This window comes from Lates calcarifer, linkage group LG7_1 (assembly GCF_001640805.2).
Source record: "Lates calcarifer isolate ASB-BC8 linkage group LG7_1, TLL_Latcal_v3, whole genome shotgun sequence".
In the NCBI taxonomy this organism is placed as follows: domain Eukaryota; kingdom Metazoa; phylum Chordata; class Actinopteri; family Centropomidae; genus Lates; species Lates calcarifer.
This window is the reverse complement of record NC_066839.1, coordinates 15,557,442-15,583,200: the sequence shown is the minus strand read 5'-3', so window position 1 is coordinate 15,583,200 and position 25,759 is coordinate 15,557,442. Positions and strand designations below refer to the sequence as shown.

At 42.4% G+C, this 25,759-nt stretch overlaps 3 protein-coding genes across 5 annotated transcripts; 1 reads left to right on the top strand and 2 right to left on the bottom strand.

Moving 5' to 3' along the window:
- Window positions 1-141: 141 nt before the first annotated feature.
- On the bottom strand, window positions 142-7,128 carry actr10 (actin related protein 10). Its single transcript, XM_018696265.2, has 13 exons — window positions 6,925-7,128; window positions 5,745-5,817; window positions 5,565-5,647; window positions 5,259-5,367; window positions 4,857-4,964; window positions 4,125-4,192; window positions 3,859-3,938; window positions 3,061-3,096; window positions 2,844-2,923; window positions 2,676-2,749; window positions 2,273-2,354; window positions 1,050-1,251; window positions 142-924 (listed from the first exon to the last, which is right to left on the bottom strand). Exons 1-13 carry the CDS (start codon window positions 6,999-7,001, stop codon window positions 743-745), a joined length of 1,254 nt encoding a protein of 417 aa, XP_018551781.1. The 5' UTR covers window positions 7,002-7,128; the 3' UTR covers window positions 142-742.
- A 4,054-nt stretch (window positions 7,129-11,182) lies between these two features.
- On the top strand, window positions 11,183-17,330 carry armh4 (armadillo like helical domain containing 4). 2 transcript variants are annotated; one of them, XM_018696204.2, is made up of 7 exons: window positions 11,183-11,275; window positions 12,587-12,991; window positions 13,328-13,477; window positions 13,596-13,754; window positions 13,924-13,955; window positions 15,017-15,151; window positions 15,311-17,330. In XM_018696204.2, exons 1-7 carry the CDS (start codon window positions 11,218-11,220, stop codon window positions 15,383-15,385), a joined length of 1,014 nt encoding a protein of 337 aa, XP_018551720.1. In that variant the 5' UTR covers window positions 11,183-11,217; the 3' UTR covers window positions 15,386-17,330. The 2 variants fall into 2 exon arrangements, with proteins under 2 accessions (XP_018551720.1, XP_018551719.1); XM_018696203.2 differs by having other exon boundaries at window positions 15,017-15,166.
- Window positions 17,331-17,435: 105 nt separating this feature from the next.
- Window positions 17,436-25,191, bottom strand: naa30 (N-alpha-acetyltransferase 30, NatC catalytic subunit). Of its 2 annotated transcripts, XR_001963209.2 has the most exons (5): window positions 23,818-25,191; window positions 22,940-23,063; window positions 22,658-22,713; window positions 21,137-21,468; window positions 17,436-21,033 (listed from the first exon to the last, which is right to left on the bottom strand). XR_001963209.2 is itself a non-coding variant. In XM_018696198.2 (4 exons), the coding sequence occupies exons 1-4, from the start codon at window positions 24,682-24,684 to the stop codon at window positions 21,331-21,333; spliced, it is 1,185 nt and encodes a 394-aa protein (XP_018551714.1). In that variant the 5' UTR covers window positions 24,685-25,191; the 3' UTR covers window positions 17,436-21,330. The 2 variants fall into 2 exon arrangements, 1 of the variants encoding a protein (XP_018551714.1); XM_018696198.2 differs by having other exon boundaries at window positions 17,436-21,468.
- Window positions 25,192-25,759: the final 568 nt, after the last annotated feature.

Sequence of the window (25,759 nt, the reverse complement as noted above, 5' to 3'; positions counted from 1 at the left end):
AGCTTGAACAGAACTCTTCTCAGGACTGTACAGTTGTGACTGACATCTCCTTAAGCCTCTTATTAGATTTGATGTACCTGCTAGAGCAGGGCAACTTACACCTGTAAAAATGCTAATTAACACAAATAACTGACATCTGTGTGAGTGTGCAAGGCCTTTAATGTGTTTAAAACAACTTTACATGGCTGAGCACAAATAATAAATAAATCAAACACTTTTTCTTTTTTGAAAAACTCCATGGGGCATTACTGTCAAAGTAAGATTCCATCACAATGAAACAACATCAGCTCTATCCAAAGCTTGGGATTTCCTCTTGTTCTGCTGACAAATGGATGACTAAACCCATGTACATTAATAGTCGTCTGAAGCATTTCCACTGAACGTAATGTGTTTTTCCACAAAAACTAGAACAAACTGGAATGAGAGTGAGAGTGGGCACGTAGAGGTTAAGTGCCTTGCTCAATGAGACTTTTGACAGGATACATGACTGCATGTACACAGAAATAATTTGAACCTTTAACACAGTAATCCTGGTCAAAAACCAGCTCCCCTGATCATCAAACAGTCCACAATCACGGCGTACAAAATCCTGGGTGTGACTACTAGATGTTAAAAACATCTAGAAGTGTATGTGTTGTTAACACATGAACAAGATATGTGTTGAGATGTTATGTTAAAGATTATTGAACTGTTCTATCAGGTAGAAGGAGAGTAAATTATTTCAGTTATGGTAGAGTATATTCTACTTCTCTGTGGAGAAGGCTCTCTTCATTAGTGGAGGAGGGGTCTTTCCTGCTTCATACAGAGACTCAGGAGGAGGAGTGCTCAAGCAGCACCAGTCTGGGATGCGACCAGTCTGGTTGTAGTAGTCCCGCGACACTGACCTGCTTCCCAGGATGTCCTGAAGGGCCCCGAAGATTGCACCTGTTGAGCAGAGAACAATATGAATATACATTAGTGTGCTGAGGCTTTTTAAAACTCAGCTAAATCTCAAAAACCTTCAGTTCAGCAGGGAGTGACAAACATCCAAAGAAAATCTCATGTCTGACCTCCGAGCCAGGCGGTGCAGTTGGGCTTGGCGGGTGGAGCGTGTATACGGAAGCTCTTGCTGGCCAGCACGTTGCTGTACTTGGGTTTCTCCACCAGGAGGCGAATCTCCGCCAGAAGCCGGTGCAAGAAGCCTGGCAGCATGGCCGTGCCTCCGATCACCACCAGGTTCTCGGAGAGCACTTTACGGGTGTCAATGGGGCACTAAAGATAAACACACACATATTTACGGAATGAAATCATTTGCACAGTGGGCAATTGAACTAATTATCTGCCTTTTATGTCTAAAGCTGGATTTATTCTTTAATTTATTCATGTTACGACATCATTCGTCACTAAACAGTTCAGGCAATCATCAGCCACTTCTTTCTGCCATAGCAGTGCTGCAGGAGAAACGATGAGGCAGGAGAACAGCACTTTCTAGTTATCAGGACAGGTGCAGACTACAACAAAATGTGATGGATGAAAGTTGCTGTGGATAGCTTTACTGCAGTGCCTTCTCCTGTGTGCAGAGCTCTACTGACGTCTCGAGGGAGCTGCTGTGTTTCAGTGCATCCTGAGCAGAGTGCTGCACTGATAGAGGTTTAAAGGTATTGCTGTTTCAGTCAAATTCTGAAGCTGCGTAACGTCTGCTGCTACTGTACTTTTTGAGATTAATTAGGGCGTCCTGGGCTGACTTGATCCCCTACATGAAACGGCAAAACTGCTCTCAGTTGCTCCCATGGTCTGGCCACAGACGAGCATCGCCATGGCAACCACACTACGTCAAACTGTACACTCAACTACACGGATAATATGGAGAGAGAAACAGGTTTGCTGCATTCCTCCTGCTGAAGACACAGAGAATTTAAAACAAGATAATTTAGTCAACCTCATATCTAGGAAATGGAAAGTTTAATGAGGCAAAATCCAAGTGAAATAAGGCACCAAGGTTTTGTCATATTGGTGTAAAAGTGGGGTTCCATTGTGGGCAGATATATTAGATCATCTGATTAAAGGCGAAACTGGGAAATTTAGATTTTTGTAAAGGTGGAAATAGTAGTTTAGAGGATGTTTGTTTCTCCTATCCTTAACAAAGAAAGACCTTTTGTGTGCACCTCTACTTCATTTTAAATCTTCCAGACCTCATCCAAAACCAGACTGGATCAAAGAAATGAGTGTTCAAGAGCATAAAATCTTGCCCTCACACGTGCCAAGACGTACAGAATGAAAAACTTTTCTCTACCTTGACCAGAGCGTCAAGTATCAGAGAGGCCACGCTCTTCTCCTCATTGTCCTGTTCAAACAGGATCTCCATCACAGAGTCCCTAGAAAAAAGGAGAAGATCTGATGAGTCACAACTAAACTTCCCTGAGAGGAAAAGTACAGCATGACGATGCAAAGATGAGCAAAGACTCTGGGAAGATACAAAAATACAAACACTGATTTGACTGAAGGGACTTGAACCTTGTGATAAATGACTCATAAATTCAAAAACAGCCTACGCTAAAGCATATTAAAAAAAAAAAAAAAACCAAGATCATATGCAAATTCCTTGAGCTGTAAGACTTTGTAGCTTTCAAAGAAATATGTGGAAAAATAATAGGAAAGCCAACAGCAGATTTAAAGTGCAGATATTGATGAACTACCTGATTGATCCTTTGACATGCAGGATTTTCTCCCCATCCAGAGGATAATCAACATCTGGAGGAGGGGCTGGACGCTGCAAACGCATTCATAAGAAAGAAGAGTTTTTCAAAAATGTTACAGCAATACACAACTTAATGCAAACCTGTTTACAGACAACATGGCCTCACCTCTGCTGTACCGTCCAGGTTAAATTTGGCTTCTTGGATCTTGAGGCCTCTCTGCAGGTCACTGACAAAGCATGTTCTGACTGAAGGAAACAAAACAAAATCAACAATTATATGGCCAATCTACATGACAAGTACATTCTGAGTAGGGATAAGTACTTTAAGCAAGTTTAAAGTAAGGCGCAGATCTTAACTCTAAAAACAACTCAGTCAAACCTACCCTTAATGTCCTCCACAGTCTCCTCCGGGATGGTCCCTAAGGAAAATATATAAAAAAAGAGATATAAGAAATGAAGTGTAACTTAATTTCCTTCGGTTCACTTGTGCACAAATCAGCCATTTCCCCCATTTCACTTCTAAGTTAGATTTATGATGAGGCTGAATCAGCGTTTGGAAGAAGTATGAGCTGACACTGCAGCAAATGACGTATCGAGTATGACTGCTTGGTGTAAAACAAATCCAGGTCCCAGAAACTATGATTCTCTTCAGGGTGAAAAAATCATCACAGTTTTGTCCTTATTGTCATATGTACAATTTCAAAAACCTGTATGGACTTCAGACTTCACTTTTTGTGCAACACATTTTCAGAATCATGTGTAAAGGGTTAATTACAGATATCTCAGCTTTCTGTGGTTCCACAGTCCAGTCTAGTGAGTCGGCCTGCTGCCTGTCTTAATTATTGATGTATATACGTGTAGCTTCTCTCACTCTGCTGCAGCTGTGGCTCTAAAAACTCCACAGTATGATTCAGTTTCCCCCATTGAGAGAAAGTGTGGAGAGAAAAAAATCTCTAAAATAGACTGTATGCATATGTATAATTCACAAATAGAGAGAGGTATTCACTTCAGTGAGACAGAAACAAGCTCCTCTTATGAATAGTCAATGATGCATTAAAGGGTAACCATTATATTCTCTTTCTTGCTGTGTTGTAAAACAAATCAGTAGTTCACAACAGAGTAACAAATTTATCCATTTAAAAGACAAAGAGAGATGGTGGATGGTATTTTTCTGTAATTACCAATGACAGCTGGTACGCTCTGCCCAGTGGTAGTATCTGTGTCCACAGTGCACTGTTCCACAAGAAGTCCATCTAGTTCTCTACAGTAAATACAGACACTTACAGTTATGGGTGAAAAAACAAGCACAAAAAAGCTCTATCTTGCAGTCACAACATTTTCAATCATCACATATGGAAGTGTGAAATTGAAGTGTTCTTTTTACAGCCAAGTGTGCACAAAACATGCACAGACACACAGTGCTCCTCAGTCTGTTAGAGCTACTTACTTGTGGATGGCTTTACCTCCCAAAGGCAAAGCCTCCCAAGCTGGCAGAATGGGAGTGCACTCATAAACCTGATTTCACAGTTAAGGTAAGACGTGAGCCACAAAGTAAATGTTAATACAAAATACATGTCATTTTGCATGTACAAATTGAGAAATATCCCAATAAAATTAAAAAAAAGGACATCGGCAGTTTGTGTGCTTTAGTCATTTTCAGGGATGGAGCTTCCTCTTCTCGATGGTGAGGCGAGGTGAGCTTCACAGTGAGAGAGAGAGAGCGGTCCCAAACGTGTTTAGCTAATAAAGGGTTAATAGCTAACCTACCTCTGTCACACACCTCTTCCAACAAATATACTTCAAATCATTTACAAACGTAGAAAAAGAAAATGATGTTGTAGTTTGTAAACCACTTAGCTTATGTATGAGAGCAACTTGCCCTATACCAAGAACTAAAGAGAAAACCTCTCCTGTCCTCAGTGGTAATCTTTGCTAACTTTGTACTAATAAAATTCACTTTCTTGGACAGGTGGCTACTTAACAAGACACAAGATGTAAATAGGACAGTTTTGGCTAGTGTTAGGCTAAACACATCCTCTCTCTCCATATCACTGATACAGATATTAATCTGATGCCAATTTTAACATACACTTCCTGTAAGAAGGTAAACAATCAAACTTCATTAACTGAAGGAGTATAACTTTAAGTGAGAGATTACAAGACAACAGGAAAAGGATACAGGCAGCACCAGTGTCTCTGTGTGACCACAGTCCATCACCAGGGCAGAGTTGATGCCTAAAGTCATGATGGCCATGAGATGACTTGGGGCAAACAGCACAGAGGGCACCTGGGAAACACCATCAAACATGGAGTTAAACTTCAGAGCACTCACGACAGACTGCAGTGTCCTCATATTAATAGGAGTGTCTATTAATGATACACATGAATTCTAAATATCTTCAAATGAATGAAGTATTTGGAGCAATGGAGTCATCATTCAGTTTAAAATAAGAGTTTATTTTAAATGTTATTAAAAGAACATTGTCCCACATGAGTGATCGACTGCATGCGCCACATTAACACCTTCCACAAACCTGATCTGCAGCTTTTCGCAAAACACTGATGTGCTTGACTGTGTTACCTCAAACTGCATGAAGAAAACCTTCGTGAGAGTCTCCCTGAAGTGAGACGGGCAGAGGATGGACTCGATGATGACCACTCTTCTGTCGCGAGGGTTCACCAGCAGGTGTCTGATGCAGACAAACAGGAGGACAAACTTTGATTTGAAGAAAGCTGAAACTGTTATATGTTCTAATTAAGGAATTACTCATTCATCACTGTATTAACATACAATAGATAATTACTGAGTGTGTTTCATTTGTTTAGTTTTTGCACACATATCTTACTAACTTGCTTAAAATGAATAACTAATACAGCAGAGTCTCACCTGAAGTACAGTATATGGATAAACTCTTTGAGTATGACATAAAGCTCTTCTGTGTTGATGTTGTACTGAACCACTTTGACGGCCTGAAAGTGAGAAACCACATTAACCACATTAACATATATTCAGCGCTTTACCATACTCCCAAATGATCACACTTATCAAATCACAGCAGTGTCTCACCTGTTGCTGTCCTGGTTTCCGGATCTCGCTCGGAATTATGAACCTGGGCCCCGTTTCCCCTGCAAAGCCACATCTGCAAAGCAATAAAGCTGTCAGCTGAGCTGCTAGAGGACACGTAAAGAATACAATTTATATGTGTGATTGTTCAGTAATATTTACCAGCTAGATGAAACTCAATCAGTAAACTTTTTAAAAAGTTCCCAAGCATATTACCATATAAGCAATAAAGGCTTAGCTCAAAGGGCCATAATATAATCATTTTCTGAGAAGGCAAAGGCAGTTTTTAGGACAGCTGAGTATAAATAAAATAACAGTGCAGCTCTGTGTCAAATGCTGTGGGACAGCAACTGAAGACAAAGACTTCATTATTAAAAGAGAGGAGAGCGGTCCTCTTGATCTCCATGTGACTTGCTTTAGCCTAGTTTCTCATCTTCACTATAAAACTCCTTTACCTAAACTTGGATTAAGATGACATATAGTATTTATCATTGAAACCATAACAACTGCCAATGAAATGTATTAAGATCTTCCCAGAACCATTAAAGGTAAATCTCCAGTTATGTGCTTATTGTAAACACCCAAGACGAGGGGAGATGTGTTAGGCATAGTGACAGGTGAGGTAACTTTTAGTATCAGAAAGCTGTAACATTATCAGGTGCCAACATTAAACTATTTAGGTCAGTCAACCAGCAGTCATCGTGAGGGGAAATGCTCATCTCACGATGTGAAAGACAATATGTAAACACTGAGATATGTTTACGATATTGTCCTGTAATCTGAGCAAGTTTGTCTTTAAATGGGTTAACTGTCTGAAATGTACCCAAACAGGGATATGTAAGATACTCAGAAACTGTGGCATCGCAGTGTAGCTACCTGTGATGCTCCTGGTGTTGAGGACAGTTGTTTTTCTTTATTTGATTTTCTCTTAGCTCTAATTTGACATCAGCTAATGCTAGCTAAAGACTTAGATGTCTCGTTAGCACTGCCTGAGTGGCTCACAAACTATCACTTCTGCAGCATTTACTATCAGCATATACTATTACATATCATGTGTTATTGAGGTTTAACCTCTGTATAAGAGCTAAAGTGCCGAGACACGCGTGGTTGAGAAAATAAATACATTACTACGTTGACGTATTGTGCTAACGGGTAACAAAGCGTGCTAACGACTGGTACTCACTTTGTGTATGCTGCTCCTAAATCAATGACGATAGCAGTCTTCTCTCCTCCACTTCCCAAGCCATCAAATAACGGCATTTTATTTATCTGTTCGCCTCTGGGCGAATTTAACGTCTGTAATTAGCGTTGACGGTCGCAAATTTGCATCCTATTGAAAAATCTGTTGTCTTCCTGTTGGGTTGGGTTGGGTCTTCAGAGACGCGATGACGTCATGTGAGGTTGCCTGAACAAAAATATGCTCAAAATGGAAAGATTGATAGAAACTTATAATTAACCAGTGTCTTTCAGAGGCATCAAATGCAGACTTTATAAATATGTTTATATAAACACACAGTTTAGAAATAACCCACAATTACAGACCTGACAAACAAGATCAAAGCACACTTTCTTTATTTTCTTTACAGCTGTAATTTTCTAATTTTTCATATATTGTAGATTGTTGTGTTGTGTTCTTACATTTTCCTTAAAGCACTGACAGTTCCTGTACTCAAGGGGAGACTGGGGGCAACAGGTGACAACAGGTGTAACGCCTTAGATTAAACTGATTGGGAACAGGAGAGAAAAATAAAAATGTTTCAAAACTTCTCTGTCTTAAAAAAGGGGGCAATTTTTGAAACATTTCCTTTTTAAAATAATGGTTGCCCCTCTGACAAACAGAAGTTTAACCCATGGATACCAATTGTGTAACCTCACTGTGCCACCACAGGGGGTCACTGGAACGTTTTCAGTATGCTCAAACTATACTGCTATTACAATAAACCCAACCTAATCTTGCCACACTGCCAGTAAAAGGTCCTCATTAAAGCGAATATATCAACCCCTGCAAAAGTCCAGTTTATCTGATGCAAATACAAGCAACATCATTATATCATTTTTTATACAATCACAATGCTATGTTGTACAATGGGTGCAGCACAGTGGTACAGTGGTTAGCACTGTCACCTCACAGTTTGAGCCTGGGGATTTTTGTGTGGAGTTTACATGTTCTCTCTGTGTGGATTCTCTCTGGGTAACTCTCCGGCTTCCTCCCACCATCCAAAGATGACACATTAGGTTAATTGTTGACTCTAAATTGCCCGTAGATGTGAATGCGAGTGTAAATGTTTATTTGTCTATATATGTTGGCCCTGCAATGGACCGTACAGGGTGGACCCCGCCTCTCGCCCAATGTCAGCTGGAATAGGCTCCAGCATCCCCACAACCCTTAACAGATAAGTGGTATAGATAATGGATGGATGGATGGATGTTGTACCATTACCTCATCATTCTTCCACTTTGGCAGTGAACAATTTGAGTCCAGCATCTGGCAGAGAAACCCTCAGTATCTTTGGCACTTTGACTGTTTCAGAGTTGACTTCAGATCATGCAGCTGTGCAGACCTGCTAAATGTGCAACTGAAAACTGTTGCAATTGTTACTGCTTACACCTGCTTGTAACTGTGATTTTAATTATATACTTTTTATTGAAATACCCTTTTGCAATTAATGAATGACCTACAATTAATCAGTTAAATGTATAATTATTTATTATACATTTACAGTGGCAAAATCATGGCATGTATAACAGAGATCTTTCACACCAGACAGACTTCACTAAAGTACTGCTTTTAATTTCAATATGAAGTTTGTTTTAAACATTACAGTTACCTGGGTTGTAGCAGTGGGATAATTACATTTAAGTGAATTTGGTAAACTGTTGTTTGTTGTTTGAGGTAACAGCATAAGAAGCTGTCAGTCCCAGTGAAAGATGTTTTCTCAGTAAATTAGGAAAATTAGTTAAACTGGTCTCCCTGCTCTCTGTGAGCAGCAGGTGACCTTTGACTTGAGATTAAGGAACTGTCCATTCAGCACCAGCAGGAGCCTGAAGTGACCCCTTTGGGGAAAACAATGACAAAAACACAACACAAAACACGCAGACAGTACAGACGCAAAATGAACCGCTGATTACACAACGAGGGGCAGATGCGCTGGAGGGCAACAGCACGGTGATCATCAGTCAGAGGCTGGAGCCGTCAGTTTGAATAGAAATCCTGCAGATTTGAAGCATTTGGTGGCAGCACTTGAGGAGCAGGCGGACATACGCAGAGAAGACTGAGACTTCCAGTCAGTGACGCTGAGCTGCACAACAACAAGCCTCTCCTTCAGCTTGCCTTCCACTCTAGTCTATCCTGAATTAGTATCCATACGAACTGCATTGTTTTTCCTCTTTTTGCACGCTGTGAGAGAAGCTCTGCGTCCTCCAGGCACAGATATCCGACATGAACTCTTGAAGGTAAAGGCAGTTTTATTTTTAGCCATATGCGACTTTAATTGTTGCCATATAAATTTCGCTCTCAGCTGCCTGCATATGATGCGATTGGGGGGTGGGGGGGCTCAAATATGGTAATTCTTTGCAGTCAGATTGGAGAAACGTGTATCAACACCGCAGTGTGAATTTGTTTACTGTCCAAATGCTCGAGCGATCATGTTGTCAGGTGGTGGACTGCATGAGCATACTGCCTGAGTGTATTCTAACTGTGCTGATCACAGGGGAGGTGCGCAGGAAGGAAAAAAAAAGTGGGTTTGTATTGTGACATTGTTGGACTGTGCATCGTCAGGGCTGGTAGGATGATTTCTCCTCAGACGCTTGTCTGACTCAGGCAATATGAAAAGGGTGTCACCTTGTGAAGACCAGACGTCTCGTTCCTCTTCATCTTCTACAGCAGTGATTGATTATCAGGTGATTATTGCCATCAAATCATGTGAGGCAACAAATGCGCCATACACAGCAGTTTGGTTTGTTTTTAATCCGATTTAAGATGCTGATTAGTCATGTATGCAAATTGCCCTGTTGTGAGAAAGATGCAGATCTGTGTGATGTAAAAAATGTAACATTCCCGGGTCCATCTGTAGAGGATCCTAGAGGATAGAAAACCTGCTGCTATTTATAGGCGAGTGCGGAGGGGTGCTAAGGATTGCTGTGTCAGATTCTCTCTCTCTCTTTGTCACTCTCCCTCTGTATGTGTGTGTGTGGGTGTGTGGGTGCCCAGCATTTCTTTCTGTTTATGCAAAACGAACAGAAGAGTCTTGAGATGAAAAGGAATTTCATCCGAATTATTCAAAACAGCCCAACTACAGCATCAAAGCAGAGGCAGGCATGAATACAGAGTTAATCCTGTTCTCTGTGGTTATCACAGGCCATATGAAGTCCTCAGATGAAAATATACTCCGCATCCCAGCCCTTTTAATCTGCAGTTGCACACCTTTGTAATGTGCCTTGTCACCTATCTTCCTCCCCCAGGCGCCTGCACCTCTGTTTTGTCTCTCTGTCCACATGTCTGCAGGGTGACGAAGCGTAGAAGTTGCAGGCAGGGGGTGGGGTGGGGGGGGGGTTCTCTTCTCACCTCAGCTAAGCCTATTAGCATTTGTCATTTCATGTCCACTCTCAGCAGGCACTGAGAACCAGTCTGAGATGCTGTTGTCCGGGACGCTCCGTCGCCTCCTCCTGGCTGGGACCTGTCTCTGTGTCTGCGGAACCCCCGTCCACCTCTCAAACTTCACCCCCAGCGACTGTGATGGGGAGTGTGCCAGCTCACTAACGACTGTCAGGTCGACACACGTCACAGATGTAAAGTCCAAACCCTCAGATACAGAACATGTGACCGGCCTGATATTGAATGTAGGTGCAGGAGGAGGGGCTGGCCCACATGGACGACCTGAGGGGATAGATTCGGTGACGCAGACTGAAAACGGGGACAGCATTGATGGGAGATCTGGGCCGAGCGAGGCTGGCGGAGAGGCATGGAGCCAAAGGAGCAAGAAGGTCGGGAGCTCATCTGAGATGGGAGACGCTGACAGACAGTCGGAGGCGACTTTAGTGCTGTCTGTGGAATCAGAGGGTACTAAGGAGGACATACCTGTCGCCAGTGAGCATAAATCACCTTCAACAGGTGGGAAAGAGCAGCTGGATGTAGACATGAGCACTTTAAGGCTGACTCCAGGTGGATTTCTGGCCTCCTCCACAGCGCCACCACAGCTGGAGTCTTCACAGAACAACAAAGGTAGGGTGGACAGAATAAGGCTCCCTGGCGGAGACAAGTCCCTCCAGGATAAAGACCCAGAAACAAGCTTGCAGTCCTTTACAGAACCTCCAAACCCTTCAGTGCGGATCCAGAGACTGACCTCCCACAGCCCCATCCCTCCTTCGGTCTTTGCCTCCCCTCGGACCTCCACACCTCTGACAATCTGGGGCCACGATGGAGCTACGACGTCCTCACTCCCTGACCCCTTGTTGCCTGAAATTGGACCAAACCTGAATGCCCAGAGAGGATGGACCAGAGAGCCTGTGGACTGAGGCAGCGAGACCTGGTGGAGGTGAGTCAAAAAAGTTAGAAAAGCACATTTAATGTTGGTGGTAAATGAATATGCATGGGTTTTTTTTATTGGGGTAAAACTTTCTCTAATCCTTTATGGGTCATTAATTCCACATCTGCAGCCACATAATGCCTTCAAAGTGGTGTAAGGTAATGCTCTGCAGTCATTGTCACCCTATAAGAATTCCTTCAACAACATGCTGGATTTTGCAGGGTTTCAGGAGGCTTCATTAAAAAGTGCAGGCGGAAATAAAAACGACACGTCTAGTGGCAGAGATTGTCTTTGATGATTGGCAAAGAAGGCGCCCGCTTTTCCACGCTCCACTTTGAACCCCAGCTGGGACCTGTGGCAGTCTAATTACTTTCTATTCCTGACTCCAGTCTAAAAAAAAAAAAAAAAGAAAAGAAAAGGAGAACATACATACACACACACACACACACACACATACACACACAACTGCCAGCAAAAGGCTGCTGACTGGGTGTGTTATACAAGTCTTTGGAGGATTCAGCCCCCCCCTCTATCTATATATCACCCCCCCAAACCCTTCACACTCCCAATCCAGACTATTGTAAAGAACCAGGCAGGTTATTATTCAGTGAAGCAGGAGAGGGAAATGAATTAAAGGAGCCTGTCTGAGCCAATATGTGTTCCTGCCGTCCGTATGGGGATTGTCTGTTTGATGAAGCTTCCTTCCCAACAGAAAAGGAAGCTGACAAAAAAAAAAAACACTAAATTCCCAAAACGTCGTTATATAAAAGGATTGAAGTCTTTAGAAGCATTTTCCAGCCCACTTTAGAAATGCTTTGGACTAAAGGAAATGCCTGAGAGATATGCAGTAACAGTTTCTCCTGTGACAGTCCCCTGTGTGGTAGCCTCTTATCTGAAGAGAACCATTTTTTTCAAACAATCCTCCTTTCATTGTGTCTTAGCTGCTCTGTGAATTCAGCTCTGAGAGGGTGCAAGTGCTTTTAATGAGAAAGCTGCATGTCTGAGGAGGTAGCTGCTTCAAACAGCTACATTCTGTCATGAATATTAAAGAAGCTATATGCCAAATACAGATGCTACTTTGACATATACATTTTTCATTGTAGCTGTCAGCACGGTGGCGTGTAAAGAAACTGCAAGGCCCTCAACTTGGCATTATTCATTTGGCCTAGTTTACTTACTTAATTCCACCTAAACTAGCTGCAGTATTTCACTGACTTTTAACAAAAGGTCCAAACAGTTCTGCCATTTGGAAATTAAATTGCCCTGCTGTACATCATGACCTTCACCCTGCCTCTGTGTTTGTGTTAACACAAATTGCAGTGGACACTGTGGGGCCACTGTCTCAGGATGAAGCCACAGAGGGCACCATGTCATCAGAGGCTCTCCCTCTTATCTTTGAGCCTTTTGAAGATGTCACACCAGAGGGGGCAGCGGCAGCAGCAGCACCAGCACCAGCAGCGGTCACACTGGTGCCCGGCAGCGCTCAGCCTCCTCCTGCTGCCATGGCGACCGGTGGAATGCCTCTGTCAGAGGTGGACCTGGGCCAGCTTGTCACCGTGGAGACAGACAGCGACGGTCCCTCGCGTGCTCCGCCCTTGCTGATGCCAGACTGGACGTCACCTTGGCAGACGTCCGGCGCCGAGCTCCTGGAACCAATCGGCTCCTCGGTTCCATCTGTTTCACAGAGGCAAGCCGGAACTGAGCTGGAAGACGGTTCTGATAGAGGTGAGGGAGGTGATGTGGCAAGACCAGAATGTAAGTAAGTGCTCTCTGGTAAGTAAAGCACTGCTTACACTACACTACACGTTACCTACTGCAGTTTAACATGATTTGGCACCAATGGCAGCACATGCTTTAATCTAAAATATTACAACACTTAAAAGTGGTTTGTACAGTAAAACTATAGTGTTCATGATTCATGTAGATGCGTACTTGTAGATGCATTTCTAAAGTCTAATAAGGCACCTTGTACTTGAACCTTTCACACACACAATGTCAACATGTCTACAAACCTTCACGATTCTTGCCTTCCTCCCGTGCTGTGTGATTCGGGACATGTAGTTGCTGTGAGGACACCAAACCCTGAAGAGGACTTGCCTACCACTGGCCCTTCCCTTTCATCGTACCAGCATGCTATGACAATGGTTACCATGGCAGCCCATCATCCTGTGCACAAATCTAGATCAGGGTTAGAGGAGATGGAGTCTGAGGGTAAGACAAGTTTTATTACCCAGGGCAAAATGATTTAATTTTAAATTGCCATTTTTTTCCAGTCATAAATGTGACCCTTTCTTCTTGGCTGCTGAGTAGATAAATTTGTTCTCCACAGAGGAGCCAGACGACGATGAGGAGGATGAAAACTCTGAGGAATCGGTGGAAGAGGAGAGCGAAGAGGACCTGACAGAAACACCTAAAACATCCTCAACACAGCCTCCATACAGCCTGATCCCTCCTCCTCCTGTCTGGGTTCAACGCAACCAGGGGCTGAGTATGAAAACATGGTTTCCTAACTATCTTTGGAATAAGTCTCGGAACATAATAACATATATTTAATGCTTATACACATGCTGCCATCATAAAAACTACCATACTGCACAAAAATAGAGTCAAGAAGAGTCTTCATGTGTTTTGCTAAATCTGTGGCTTTTTTCTTCTAGTGCGGAGCTGGGTAGAGCTTATCAGAGAAAAGGTAAGACTGCCCCCTGCTGTCCATGAAAAGTCTTGGCTGTCCATCAAAACATGTCAGTTTCCTTCACTTCCGTACTAAGTGGCATTGAGGATGAAGATAGATACATTCTCTATTTTTCATACTATTAGCATAAACAAATTGTTATTGTTCCTCTTTGCCGCAGAGCTTCATTGTTGTCAAAACATAATTAAAACCACATCAGTGAGACACACTCTTACAATAGGTGACATGTTTCTTCATTATCATAAACATGAGAACTGTAGTTTATTTCAAGTCAGTCCACATACACAACTTTGCTGCCATAAATGTGTATTAATCCTCAGCTGAAAATAGTCCATAACAATATAATCCTGTTTGTGTGAAATTAAGAATTTAGAAAGAAAATAACTGTATCCTTGTAAAAACTGAAATATGTAAATTTACAGATTTATGTCATCATAGTAACAAATGGGCTGAGGACTGAGTACTACAGACGCAATAGGGAAGTTATAAAGTATTGAGAGACAAACTAACAGAGCTGAGCAGCTGCAATAGCGGCCTCTGCAGCCACAAGTGGTAATTACAGGAAGCTGGAGCATTCACATTCTGTTGGACTCCAGGTCTGAGCACTTAGGAAACTGGAAGCAGCGTACCCCCAAAAGCTGACAGCTCATGTGCAGACAACAAAGTCTATCAATTGCTCAGGCAACAAACACAAAATTCATTGAAGGGTTTGATAAATGAAAGAAAGAAATACAGACCTAGTGTGTGCTACAGTGCTGTAAAGTGTCATGCACCTCTTGCAGGAGGTTATAGCTGCTCAACCAAAGTTACATAGAAGAACAGGTGTTGGGGACAGGGAGTGGGTTAGGGTTAGTGTACCATCAAAATGATTTTGAAGCTGTTATTTTAAGATTAAATAGTTGAATAATGTTTCTTTAGAGGCAGCATAAGTCTCCTTCATCCAGGAAATTAACAACCAATACTTTTTTATAATTTAGGGTTTAAGGTATAAAAGAGATTAAATGGATTAGATACCGTCTGTTTACTGCTCTGCTCCATTTTGACCTCTGTGTCTCCAGGCAGGGTATGTGTCTGGGATGTTGGCCCCTGTGGGCATCGGCATCACAGGGGCCCTGTTAATTGTCGGCGCCCTCTACAGCATCAGGATGATTCACCGCAAGAGGAGGAACAGCTTCAAACACCAGAGGAGGAAGGTCAGACAGCCAGAGGTCAATACCCTACTAATCACTTATTTTGTGTTTCACTTGTCAACTGACTCCAGTCTTGTTGTCATAAGGCGCTCAACAAATCCTTTTGCCACTTAACTGTGAGTCTCAAATTCATTAAATACAGCATTACATTTTCCTCCCCAGCAACCTCGAGAGCCCGGTACTAGCCGTCAGGACCAGGCCATGCTGCTGGCCGACAGCTCCGAGGATGAATTCTGATGAGACTGTTTTTAGGCTCCTTTTGTCGGTGACCAATGGCTGATGCTCCTGTAATGGAGGCTCAGCAAACATCACCATCGCTATGACTACCGCATCACCCTGGGCTGTTTGGCTATGACTCATCTGATCCACAGAGTGTGACTGAGTATAGGACACAATTTGCACAGGCTGCACAAAGGTCAGCTTTGTACCCCCCCACCCACCCTTTGTAGAAGTACCAGTGTGAGCACTTTTCTGAATGTTGTCAGGTGATGTTGACTCTAATGGCCTGACAGGGCTTGTGTGATGCACTTTGACATTAAAAAAAAAAAGATATTGCTGCTTGTAAATGTGAAATACGTTAGCTGGGTATTGACCTGATGAAAACGTTGTGGTAATTCGGGGTTGGCTTTGTGGAGTGGATGGGGAAAGTGGTGAGAACCAGCGGGTTTTCTGTCAAGTAATAAAAGGGCTGTAGAAGAGTTACATTACATAAACAATATAAATATATGTAGCTGACTTGGGGTCAGTTGTGTTAGTGTAAATAAAGTTTTATTTCTTGCTTAACATGTTTAGTATTTTGGGAGAAACACATATTTGCTTTTTGACAGAGAATTGGATTGAGAGATGGATATTTGTCCATTAGCTGGAGCTAGCAGGTGATTAGCTTAATTTAGCTAGCTAGCTAGCCTAGCTTTGTCCAAATGTACAGAAACCTGCCTACGAGCACATTTAAAGCTCACTGCCCCAATTGTTTACTCTGTACAAAAGACAAAAAATAAAAATGACAATTTGCCATTCTATGAGGATTATGTGCTAATTTTTCCCTTGGCTAGGAGCTGTGACTCTCTGGAGTCTTGACTTGTTAACTTACAACTGATAATTGCTCAATGCTCTGATTTTGTTACCATCAGACAGAGTGAGGCCAGCTGTGTTCCCTTTTTCCAGATTGTATGTATAACATTGCTAAACTAAGCTAAACTGTCTCCTGGCTTTAACATTTGCTTTACTTTTCCCCCAACAAATATGATTGAGTTATCAGTCTTTTCATTTAACTCTCTGCAAGAAAGCAAATAAGAGTGCCTCCCAAAATGCTAAAATTACTCTATAAAGCAAGATTTCCACACATTTTAGCAAACTTCATATACAAGTCAGTTGCATTAAGGCTTAGTTTAAATGTGAACTTTGTGGAAATGTAAATGTTTTATTTAGTCATTTGTTCATAAAAGTTAACTGTGAGAAGCACATACGAAATACCATCATCCTAAAAGTATGTAGCATAAAACAGATTTTGGTGTACAATATAACTCTGATATGAACTCCTTCTTTTGCAACTTGTAAATGTTTCTTTTTTTCTGAATGTGCATGATGTCTATTCATACACAGACCCGTGCTTTCTGTTGGCTGGAAAAACACAAACATTGGAGACACTGAGGGAGAAGTTAATATTTCAACAAGTCAAAGTTTTTTTTTTAAATAGCTCAGTTTGCACAAAAGTGTTTTTTGTGTGTGTTAATCTGGTCCAGACAAGGAAAGGAGATGTTTTGCCCAACGAGTTTAGCCCAGTGTCACGTTCCTGAGATGCAATGTAGTCAGATTAAGCTTTGAGTTCTTATTTTATGAAATAAAAATTATTCTTATTAATAAAACCAAAATAAAATAGGAGGAATCATTTAATATAAAAGCTCTCCTCTGCTGTACAGAAAACATATGAGAAATATTTGAACACTAGTCATTTGAGCCATGTTTTTAACACTAATGATGTTAACACAAAGTCTTGTCTTTTGATTAAAGAAACTATATTTTCTGTAACTTCATGAGCCATATGTGATATGCTTAATGTACAACTGCCTGTTTATATGCAATAATACTGTTTTAGGATGAGTGTGATGTAAAATAGTGACACTTTTTTGTCTCTTTATGTAGATATGAAACATGGTGTGATCAAATAAACAAATCTTTTAGATGTCTGATTCTGACTCTGTCTTATAATACACAGCTTGTAAACCTTTAAATGTAGAGGATTTGAACTGAAAAAAGAACAAGACAGACAGTAGTCAAGATAACCCAGTTTACAGCATTAAAAAAATCAAATAATTTATTTCTGTGTTCTTTTTCCACATTAAATAAAAGCTATCGGACATTTCCAGATCAAAATCAAGAGAGGGGACAGGGAAGAGGAACAAGGGGGAACAGAAATCTGACATGCAAAAAACCTTTTGCTCTCCCCTTTGCACACTTCTTGGATGGCGGTGGAAGCGGTGCTGGCCGCTCTCAAAAAAGACTGCAGGAAGCCCCTGTTGTTGGCTGGTTGGTTGTAGGGACCATAACATTTTGTGATGCAGTACGACTACCAATACAAATGTTAATTATCTGATCAACAAACTGGTTTCTGGGGGAATTTATTAAATGTAGGATGACAGATGTTGCCGTGGGTGAGGAAAGAGAAGTGGGGCTGGGATTGTTAGAAGCGACCTGGATAGCACAGTAGTGGACGTCCAGGATGGGGGGGGGGGGGGACTGCTTCTGACATCTGTGAACACTGAACTGGCATGTCAAGTCAAAACAGATTCCATATGCAGAGGAGTCATTGTCAGAGAGAGCTGGGATAAAACTATGCAACATCACAAGCCATGGCTACAAACTGATATTGATGACGAAGCCCTTCAGTCTGTGATGATCTAAACAGAGCCCTTTGGCTCACTGAGACAGGCTGTAATGCCCATATACCTAATGGAACTGCCAGAGTTTCACAGGATTTAACAAAAAGAAGATAACAGACCCTTTTCCTTCAAAATGTAAAACACCTCTTTGTGCTGACAGCTGGTTTGACAGAACAAAATAGGCTAATTTGTTATGGTGTAACCCATCTAGTCTGTTCATCCATCAGTAGTCAGTGTAAAAGAAGAAAAGGCCCAAACAGTGAAAGGACATTGAAGAATGGGGAAACAAGTGTCAATGGGGACAGAAGATTTCAACCTCCAGAAAAAGGAGGAGTTTGAACAGGGTGAGAATAGAAATCTAAACAGCATAGGATGAGCAGCAAATATGGAATAATTGGTGTTCAGGGTCTAGATCGTTTTCGGATGCTCATTACTCTGGTTACATCTCTGGATGGGCTAAAGTAGCACAGAAATTAAAAATAAAACTCAAATCTGATAAATCAACCCAAATCTCCCCCTTTCCCAACAGATGATTCACAAAAAACATGCTCTCAATATATCCAATGAATAGAACAACACTCGTATACAAATCTGAAAAAAAAAAAAAAAAAGAAAAAGAAAAAAAAAAAAGGTCATCCGATCCATTGTTCCAAATGCACACAGACACAAACTTACATACACAGGCTGTTATGTGGGTGGCAACTCTGTAAACATCTGCTCTCCCTTCCAGTCCTGGGCTCCTGGGATGAAATCTCTCAGCTGAAAGGGGAAATAAACCCAAAACATGAACAAGATCTTGTAGTGTCATTTGTAGAGACTAGCTCATCTTTTCCTAAATCAATAAAACATCTTAAGCTGGAGCCTTTTGTTCGTTCTGTAGTCAATATTTGTAGCAGATTGTACTCTTGGTTTTTAGTTGTGCCACATGGCAGTGTCTTGGAGTGCTTTCTACTCTGAATATTGCAGGCAGGATAAAAGCACACAGATTCCCAATTGCATCATTTGAAATGAACGAAAGGAAAAACAAAAACTTGCATTTACAACCTGTGATTTAGGTTGTTTTCCCAATTAGATTCTGAAAAAACATCAAAGATTTAGGGTTTATTCTCCCCTTAGCTATGAACTACTCTGTCTCCTGCCATCTATGTAACATCGAGCACTAACTCGAAACCTGGAAAGCTTTAAAAAAAATGTGTGCTTTTGTTCCTTCCTATTGCTAACAAGTCCTGTTGTCCTCATTAGGCTGGAACAAAGCACTGATTGGTTTTCCTGTGCGGGGGCCTCTGAAAGTCGGGAAATAAGAGTCTATCAGAACAGATCCACACCGTTGTCAAAATAACATGACAAACACAGACACATTCATACCTACACACAAACACACACACTGCAGCAATTTCCAAAGAAGTGCATCTGACCTTTGTTCATTTTACTTTTAACAAAAAAAAAAAAAAAAAAAAAAAAGCGGCTGAAGCAAACTTTGCCATAATTAGTGTGGATTGAAACGTCCAGGTGCATCTATGACGTGTTCTGGGCTGGAGATCTTAAAAAATGTTAGCGAGGTTGGTTGTGCATCAAGTTAGGGCACCTGGGAAGTGCATTGTGGACTCAGCCGCTTACTGCAGCATGAGGTTATACAGGTGTATAGTAGTATATCTAAATAAACTGAAAGCGAACAAAATAATAAAATATAATCTGCTAAGAATACTTGTCTATTTTCCTTTTTTAATCAAGAGATAAACACACACACACACACACACACACACACACACACACACAGAGCATACTCAAACAGGAATCCAGCATATGTAACACTTTGCCTCTGGCCTGGTGCCGAGGGCGGACCAGAAGCAGACCGAGGATGCGGCGTGTCGCCTGTTAGCGGGCAGATCGCTGCAGACTTCTGATGGATTGAGTGGCACTTGCAATGAGGAGAAACACACGAATAATAAACAGGAGTAAACTGAGACGGCTAGGAAAGTTTGACCGCACCATCATTGGCATGAAATCCTTTTGAAAGACTCCATTTTCTCCTTTTTGGGGGAATTTTGCAGCAGCTGGCAGTGCATTTGGGGAAAACAAGTTCTGATCTGCAAAAATAGGAAGATAAAAATAAACTCCTCACCCATACTCTGACAGGGTTTGATTATTAGAGATTTAGTGAAGGACAATAACGCGAAAAAGGTGGCAGATCCACTGACTGGGCAAAGTTTGAGGTGCTAATGGAGTGATTTGTTTTCGATCAACTGCTCTGCACCAACATGCTAACACCAAACAGAGGAAGAGGTTGGAGGGTTAGCCTCAGACTGGGTTAATCAACACACACACTCTTCACGCTTATTCCCGCACTCACATTTAAAATAAATGCATGCATATCTTTACAGGCTTCAGTCCTGGAGGCTGAGGCAGGTGATGGAGACAGCAGCAGGGAGCCGCTGTGCCCACTGGACAGGATGGGAAAACAAGGACACACAACAGTACACACGATTCTGACCAAGCATGCGCTCACACAGTCACACTATCACGTTCACTTGCTCACAGCGAAAACCAACCACGCCACGTACACATGCACACAAAAACAAGCCAAACACTCGCTTTCCAAAAGAAAAAAAAATAAACAAAACAAAAAACATGAGGCGGTACAAACACGCAGTCATACTATAGCTTGTTCCATCCCCCGTCCAACTTACAAGGTTAAAAAAGAAACACAAAAATAAACTCCACAAATATTTTCTTCCCAGTCAGTTTTTACTGCCCTGTTTCCTTGTTTCACATGGTGTCGTTTTCTTTAAGTCTTGTTTTGTCCTGTGTTCCGCAGAAGGATTTGGTGTGGTGCTGCGTCCTCTTGGGTTTGGACGCACGTCCTCACCTGAGCTGCCTCACACCTCCCGTTCCGGTCGATGCGGCATCCAAGTTTGAAGGTCAAAAGGTCATCTAGTCCCCAGTTAAGGTCATCCCAGAGACCGCCCTCACTCGCCCCTTCCTCATCACAGAAAGTATCAGGGGCACCTTCATGAAAACATCAGGTGGGATTTCAGTCTGTTTCTGCCTAAACGACAGTTGTTCAAAAGTCAAGGACAAAAAGAGGGTGTGTCTGCATGTTTATGCATACCTATGTGCATACTCCTTATGGTTGTACACAGGTGTGTGTGTGTGTACTGTGCGTGAGTGTGTGTGTGTGTGGTGTGTGTGTGTTTGTATATATAAGAGTGAAATGACCAGGGCAGAGCTGAGGCTGTCAAGCTGATAGTGTAGGAGGGGAACAGCACCCGCTGTTCCGTCCTCCCCCGTCCCCTCTTCTTTCCTTTAGCGGAGCCACAGTTTGAGCCGCAGCGCGTCCACTCCGTTCAGGTAGTATCTGAACAGCCGCTTGTCTCTAACAAAACCCAAGTTCTCGTACAGCTTCAGGGCTGATTTGTTGGTGATCTCAGTCTCCAATACAACCTGGAGACACATGGATAGACATGTCAGAGCTTTGTTTGTTATGTGAGCAGATTGACTGATATAACATCCACTATTTTAAGCCTGTCACAAAAGTACATGTAATTCCAAGAGTCAGTTTGGTATTGGACATAATTAGAAAAAAGTGTGCAAAGTCAGCAAATTAGCTTTAAGGCACCTGACTTGTAGGTGATGTGTGTAGTTTAAAGGCTGTTACTGGTCAGTAATTAGCTTCATTGAGTAAGCTAGCTGTCCATTACACCACAATGTCTCATGTTCAGTTTCTGTGTGTGGGTTAAATACACACAGTCTAAAAAAAAACAAACAATTTTAAGTAATGTAATCTTTGAGGTGGTTGGTCATGCTGTTTCCACCTGCTTCCAGTCTTCATGCTAAAGCAGGCTCACTGGGAAGGCTAACAGCTATAGCTAACATACAAAATCAAAATGTATCTTCTGAATAAAACTCAGGAAGATTAACAAGTAACAAGTTTTGTTGACGATCCATTACAGTGAACTCCAGTCAAAGCTATGTTTTTGATGTAGTAATGCAGTTGTAAGAAAGGATAACTTAGATTTTTTTTATACTGCATTCAAGGAGGGTCCAGTATCTGAGTTATTAAGACTCAGCTGTTGAGAGGCATCTACAAGCAAAGCAGTTGGGAAATCAAACTCAGGGGACAAGCTGAATTTCATAGTTCAGAATAACCACAAGTGCTTGAGAGCACCAACGTAGCTATAAACCAGTGGTAGCCTGGAACATCAATCATTCAGTCGTGAGGCACAGACTAACTGTGAGGAAGATATATTCAATAGCACTGGAATTGGGCCAACACAAACCTAAAATAACTACAAAGAACCAAGTGCCAAGAGTACACATATGGTTTATTTTAATCTTTTTCCATGTGCTGGATTTTAATGTATTATTTGTATTTTTTGGTTTCTACTTTTTCTCTACAATCTGGTCTGATAAATGTGAGACTGTTCTCTGTTGCATATGTTAACATTGCGATTGAGGATGCTGGCACACAGCTTGTGAATGTGTGCCAAAGTAAGGCATAAAGCCTGTGCACAGTTGCACAAACACATGCAGTTCGTTTTAGGCTTTAATCAAAAGCTCATTATTATCTGGGTGTATTAAAATATGAATTGATTGAACCATCCTCCAAGGGGAATTGGTTGATGTATCTTACCTCGTCACAGTCACCCTCCACCATGGCATAAATGGCCTTCTTCACCAGATTAGTACCTGAAACAGAGGATTCAAAGTCAGTGATGACAGGCAATTAAATAAAACACAAAGACTTTTAAGGGTAAGTAATGTCACTTAAGTTCAAAGTACATGTCAGAACACGATGTATATACTATCTAAATGTCATATTTGCATAAAGAGATTTGGTTGTCAAATAAAGCAGGAAACATTCTTCCACACAACTTGGTCTACGCTCTGTGTTATTATGAGGGGACAGACTCACCGATGCTTTTCCTTCTGTGTTTTGAATCCACGGCCAGCATGGCGATGTAGCCACGACGAAACATCTTCTTGTGCATGTCAAGCTTACATACAATGGCTCCGACACACTCTTGTTCCACCATAGCCTGTGATAGGGACACACACACAGCAGTTAGGTCCTCTGAGAGTCTAATGGAGTGGCCGCTGACAGCCTAGCAACAGTTCTTCTGCAGTTCCTGTCAACCTGCCAGTTCTGCCGGCTCTCTGAGCTGACCTCTGACCTTTATTTCATGGCACTTCCTCTTATGTCACATGCGGTGTACCAGACAAACTCGAACTGGGAATTTTACGACCTTGGGGCTCAGCAGATAAACAAAGTAAGGACAGTGTTTTTCAAAGCAGAAAACCCTGACTGGACGCTGTAAGTGCACATTATTCTCTAACAAAACTGAAACTTTAGGGTTATAAAACACGGTCTGCTCTTACATTCCTGTACACAGATGACTGGACAAAAGACCCTGACTATTAGTTCACACCAAAATCCATAAAACTAACAAGGATCTGTGGCAGAAAAGTGGCCGTTGTTCCATGTCAGCGCATAAACTAGGCTTATACAAACTCCAAAGCAATGAGCTGTCAGTGAGACATTTACATGTGTGTGTCTAAGCTGACTATTTGTTCTCAGTACATTTCAGCACTATGTTTGGCTGCCTCTGAGACACACTGACAGCTGATGGTGAGCTACGAGCATGTGGTCACACCCAGCCCCGAATATGCTAGGTAACTTCAGATGACAGGAACAGGAGGGTAGCTCACATCATATTTTCACTTAATAAACTAAGTTAAAGAGTGAAAACAGGCATTTTCTTCACACTGAGCGGATTTCAGTGTCATACTCACCAGAAAGCAGAGCTGCGGCCAGTTGTGGATGAAGTACCTGTATGTATAAATTGAATAAGGCTCAGACAAGTCCTTGGTGATCAATCTCATGATCCACGGCATCTGTAACTCGGACTCGTAGCGGACATATCGGATGCCGTGGCTCTCCGCTTCCGCTCGGCCGGGAGAGCTGTTCAGGTCGAGCCGGGCCAGCTCTGCGGCTGGTGGCTGCTGCTGCTCCGGGTCAGCGGGGCTGTCTCCTCCGCCGGGTCCGGCAGCGTCCGGCGGCTCGTCGCTCGGCGGTCTTAGCGGCTCCGTGTGGTCAAACTCCTCTTTCCCTTCGTCCTCGGGATGGCTGTGGGCCGCCTCAGTTCTTGTGAAACCCGGCATCCCGTTCACGCTATTGTTAACCATGGGAGAGTGACTGCCGTTTTTGGAGAAGGGGCTGTGGCCTTCGTGTTGGCAATGCTCACTATTGTTTCTAGCGGCCGGAGCCCCCTCACTGCTGCCGCTGCTGCTGCTGTCACAGTTGTCCACGGACGGTCTCGGATTGTCAGGTCGGTTTCCTGTGTGTTGGTGACTGTTAGCGTCCTCTGAGGGGCTGGCCAAGCCGTTAAGCTGCTGCTGCTCTCGGGCTTGCATTTTAAGGTGCAGCGCCGCCGGGCTAGCTCGCGCTAGCATGTTTTTCTGCTTCTTCTTAACCGACCTTTTCACTTCGCTTACCGGCTGCGACTCCTTCCCTGTACCGGCGGGTACACAGTCCTCCCTGTGACAGGCCGGCTCTCCGTCTTCCCCCGCCGGCTCCGCGCTCCCAGCCCCGGGGAAAGGAGGAATTTCAGCTGGGGATGCAGGCAGTGCGCTACTAGGCCCAGGCGGCACTGTGGCCATCCCACCGCATTAAGGTGGAGATTCACGCTTGGAAAACGTCGAACTCAATCTCATCCACAAGGCGAAGGGATATACAAACAATATACAAGTTACTTCACCGAATATTGCATAAATCCGGAGGTTTTTGGGGCGATACCGTATCCGCTGGCGACGTTTGTCGCTGCTTTCTCCTCGATTTCCCTGCTGCCGCAAAGTGCTGTCGCAGCAAACGCCATTGCAACAGCAGTCAGGGACGTTTTACGACAGTGGTGTAACGCATGTCAGATACAAGTTTTAAAGACACCTTGGCCGTACGCTCATTTACTTCACATTCAAATCATACTTTTATTTGCACTTTCCTTCAATCTAACTTTAGAACTTACAAATGAGGAATGGGAACAAAACCCCCAGAACTAAACGCAACAGAGGATTGTAATGAGGAAAAGAAAACAAACAAAGGCAAGGAAAACTGAACACATTAGAGCGGGGTAAAGTTAACATTCATGATTTTTACATTGATGTACAGCTTCTAAGTTTTATATTAAATAAAACATTTTTTTTTTTTTTTACAATTCAATTTTATTTATATAGCGCCATATCACAACAAAAGTCATCTCAAGGCACTTTTCATATAGAGCAGGTCTAGACCATACTCTTTAAAATAGGTATTTACAGAAAGATGTCAGGATATCACTCAGCAAAATTAGTCTTTTAAATTATTGGCAAAGAGAGACACGCAATTCATCTGTGTTATAACCTGATAGAAATTACTTTAAACCGTGAAGTTACTCAACCGTGAAAATATCAGAGATGATTTAGCACGTTGCTGAGCTGAAGGGTTAACTACCTGAGAGCCCAACATCTGTGGAGTCGTCTATTTCCTTACCAGCAGAGGGCGCCAGTTTGAAGGTTTATTCAGATAGATTACTTTTTTAAAACTCTTGCAACACCTGCAGTTTCTCCAGTAGATGTCGCCAGCAGATTAGTTTATTGCTTCATCCTGTTTTAAGGCATGTGAGTGTATCTTGAGTAATATCCAGACTGTGAGACTTAATATTCCACTTTCCAGAGGGACATTGTACTTTTGACTTCTCCT

What these genes read in the sequence shown, in the direction of transcription:
- armh4 (XM_018696203.2), top strand. Translation starts at nt 11,218, where the DNA reads ATGCCCAGAGAGGATGGACCAGAGAGCCTGTGGACTGAGGCAGCGAGA. An exon ending in GGCAGCGAGACCTGGTGGAG is followed by an intron (nt 11,276 to 12,586) that starts GTGAGTCAAAAA and finishes CACAAATTGCAG; the next exon opens with TGGACACTGTGGGGCCACTG. An exon ending in GGAAGACGGTTCTGATAGAG is followed by an intron (nt 12,992 to 13,327) that starts GTGAGGGAGGTG and finishes CGGGACATGTAG; the next exon opens with TTGCTGTGAGGACACCAAAC.
- naa30 (XM_018696198.2), bottom strand. Translation starts at nt 24,684, where the DNA reads ATGGCCACAGTGCCGCCTGGGCCTAGTAGCGCACTGCCTGCATCCCCA. An exon ending in ACACAGAAGGAAAAGCATCG is followed by an intron (nt 22,714 to 22,939) that starts GTGAGTCTGTCC and finishes CCTCTGTTTCAG; the next exon opens with GTACTAATCTGGTGAAGAAG. An exon ending in TGGAGGGTGACTGTGACGAG is followed by an intron (nt 21,469 to 22,657) that starts GTAAGATACATC and finishes ATGTGTCTCCAG; the next exon opens with GTTGTATTGGAGACTGAGAT.
- actr10 (XM_018696265.2), bottom strand. Translation starts at nt 7,001, where the DNA reads ATGCCGTTATTTGATGGCTTGGGAAGTGGAGGAGAGAAGACTGCTATC. An exon ending in TTTTCTTCATGCAGTTTGAG is followed by an intron (nt 4,965 to 5,258) that starts GTAACACAGTCA and finishes GGTGTTTCCCAG; the next exon opens with GTGCCCTCTGTGCTGTTTGC. An exon ending in CAGAGACACTGGTGCTGCCT is followed by an intron (nt 4,193 to 4,856) that starts GTATCCTTTTCC and finishes CTGTGAAATCAG; the next exon opens with GTTTATGAGTGCACTCCCAT.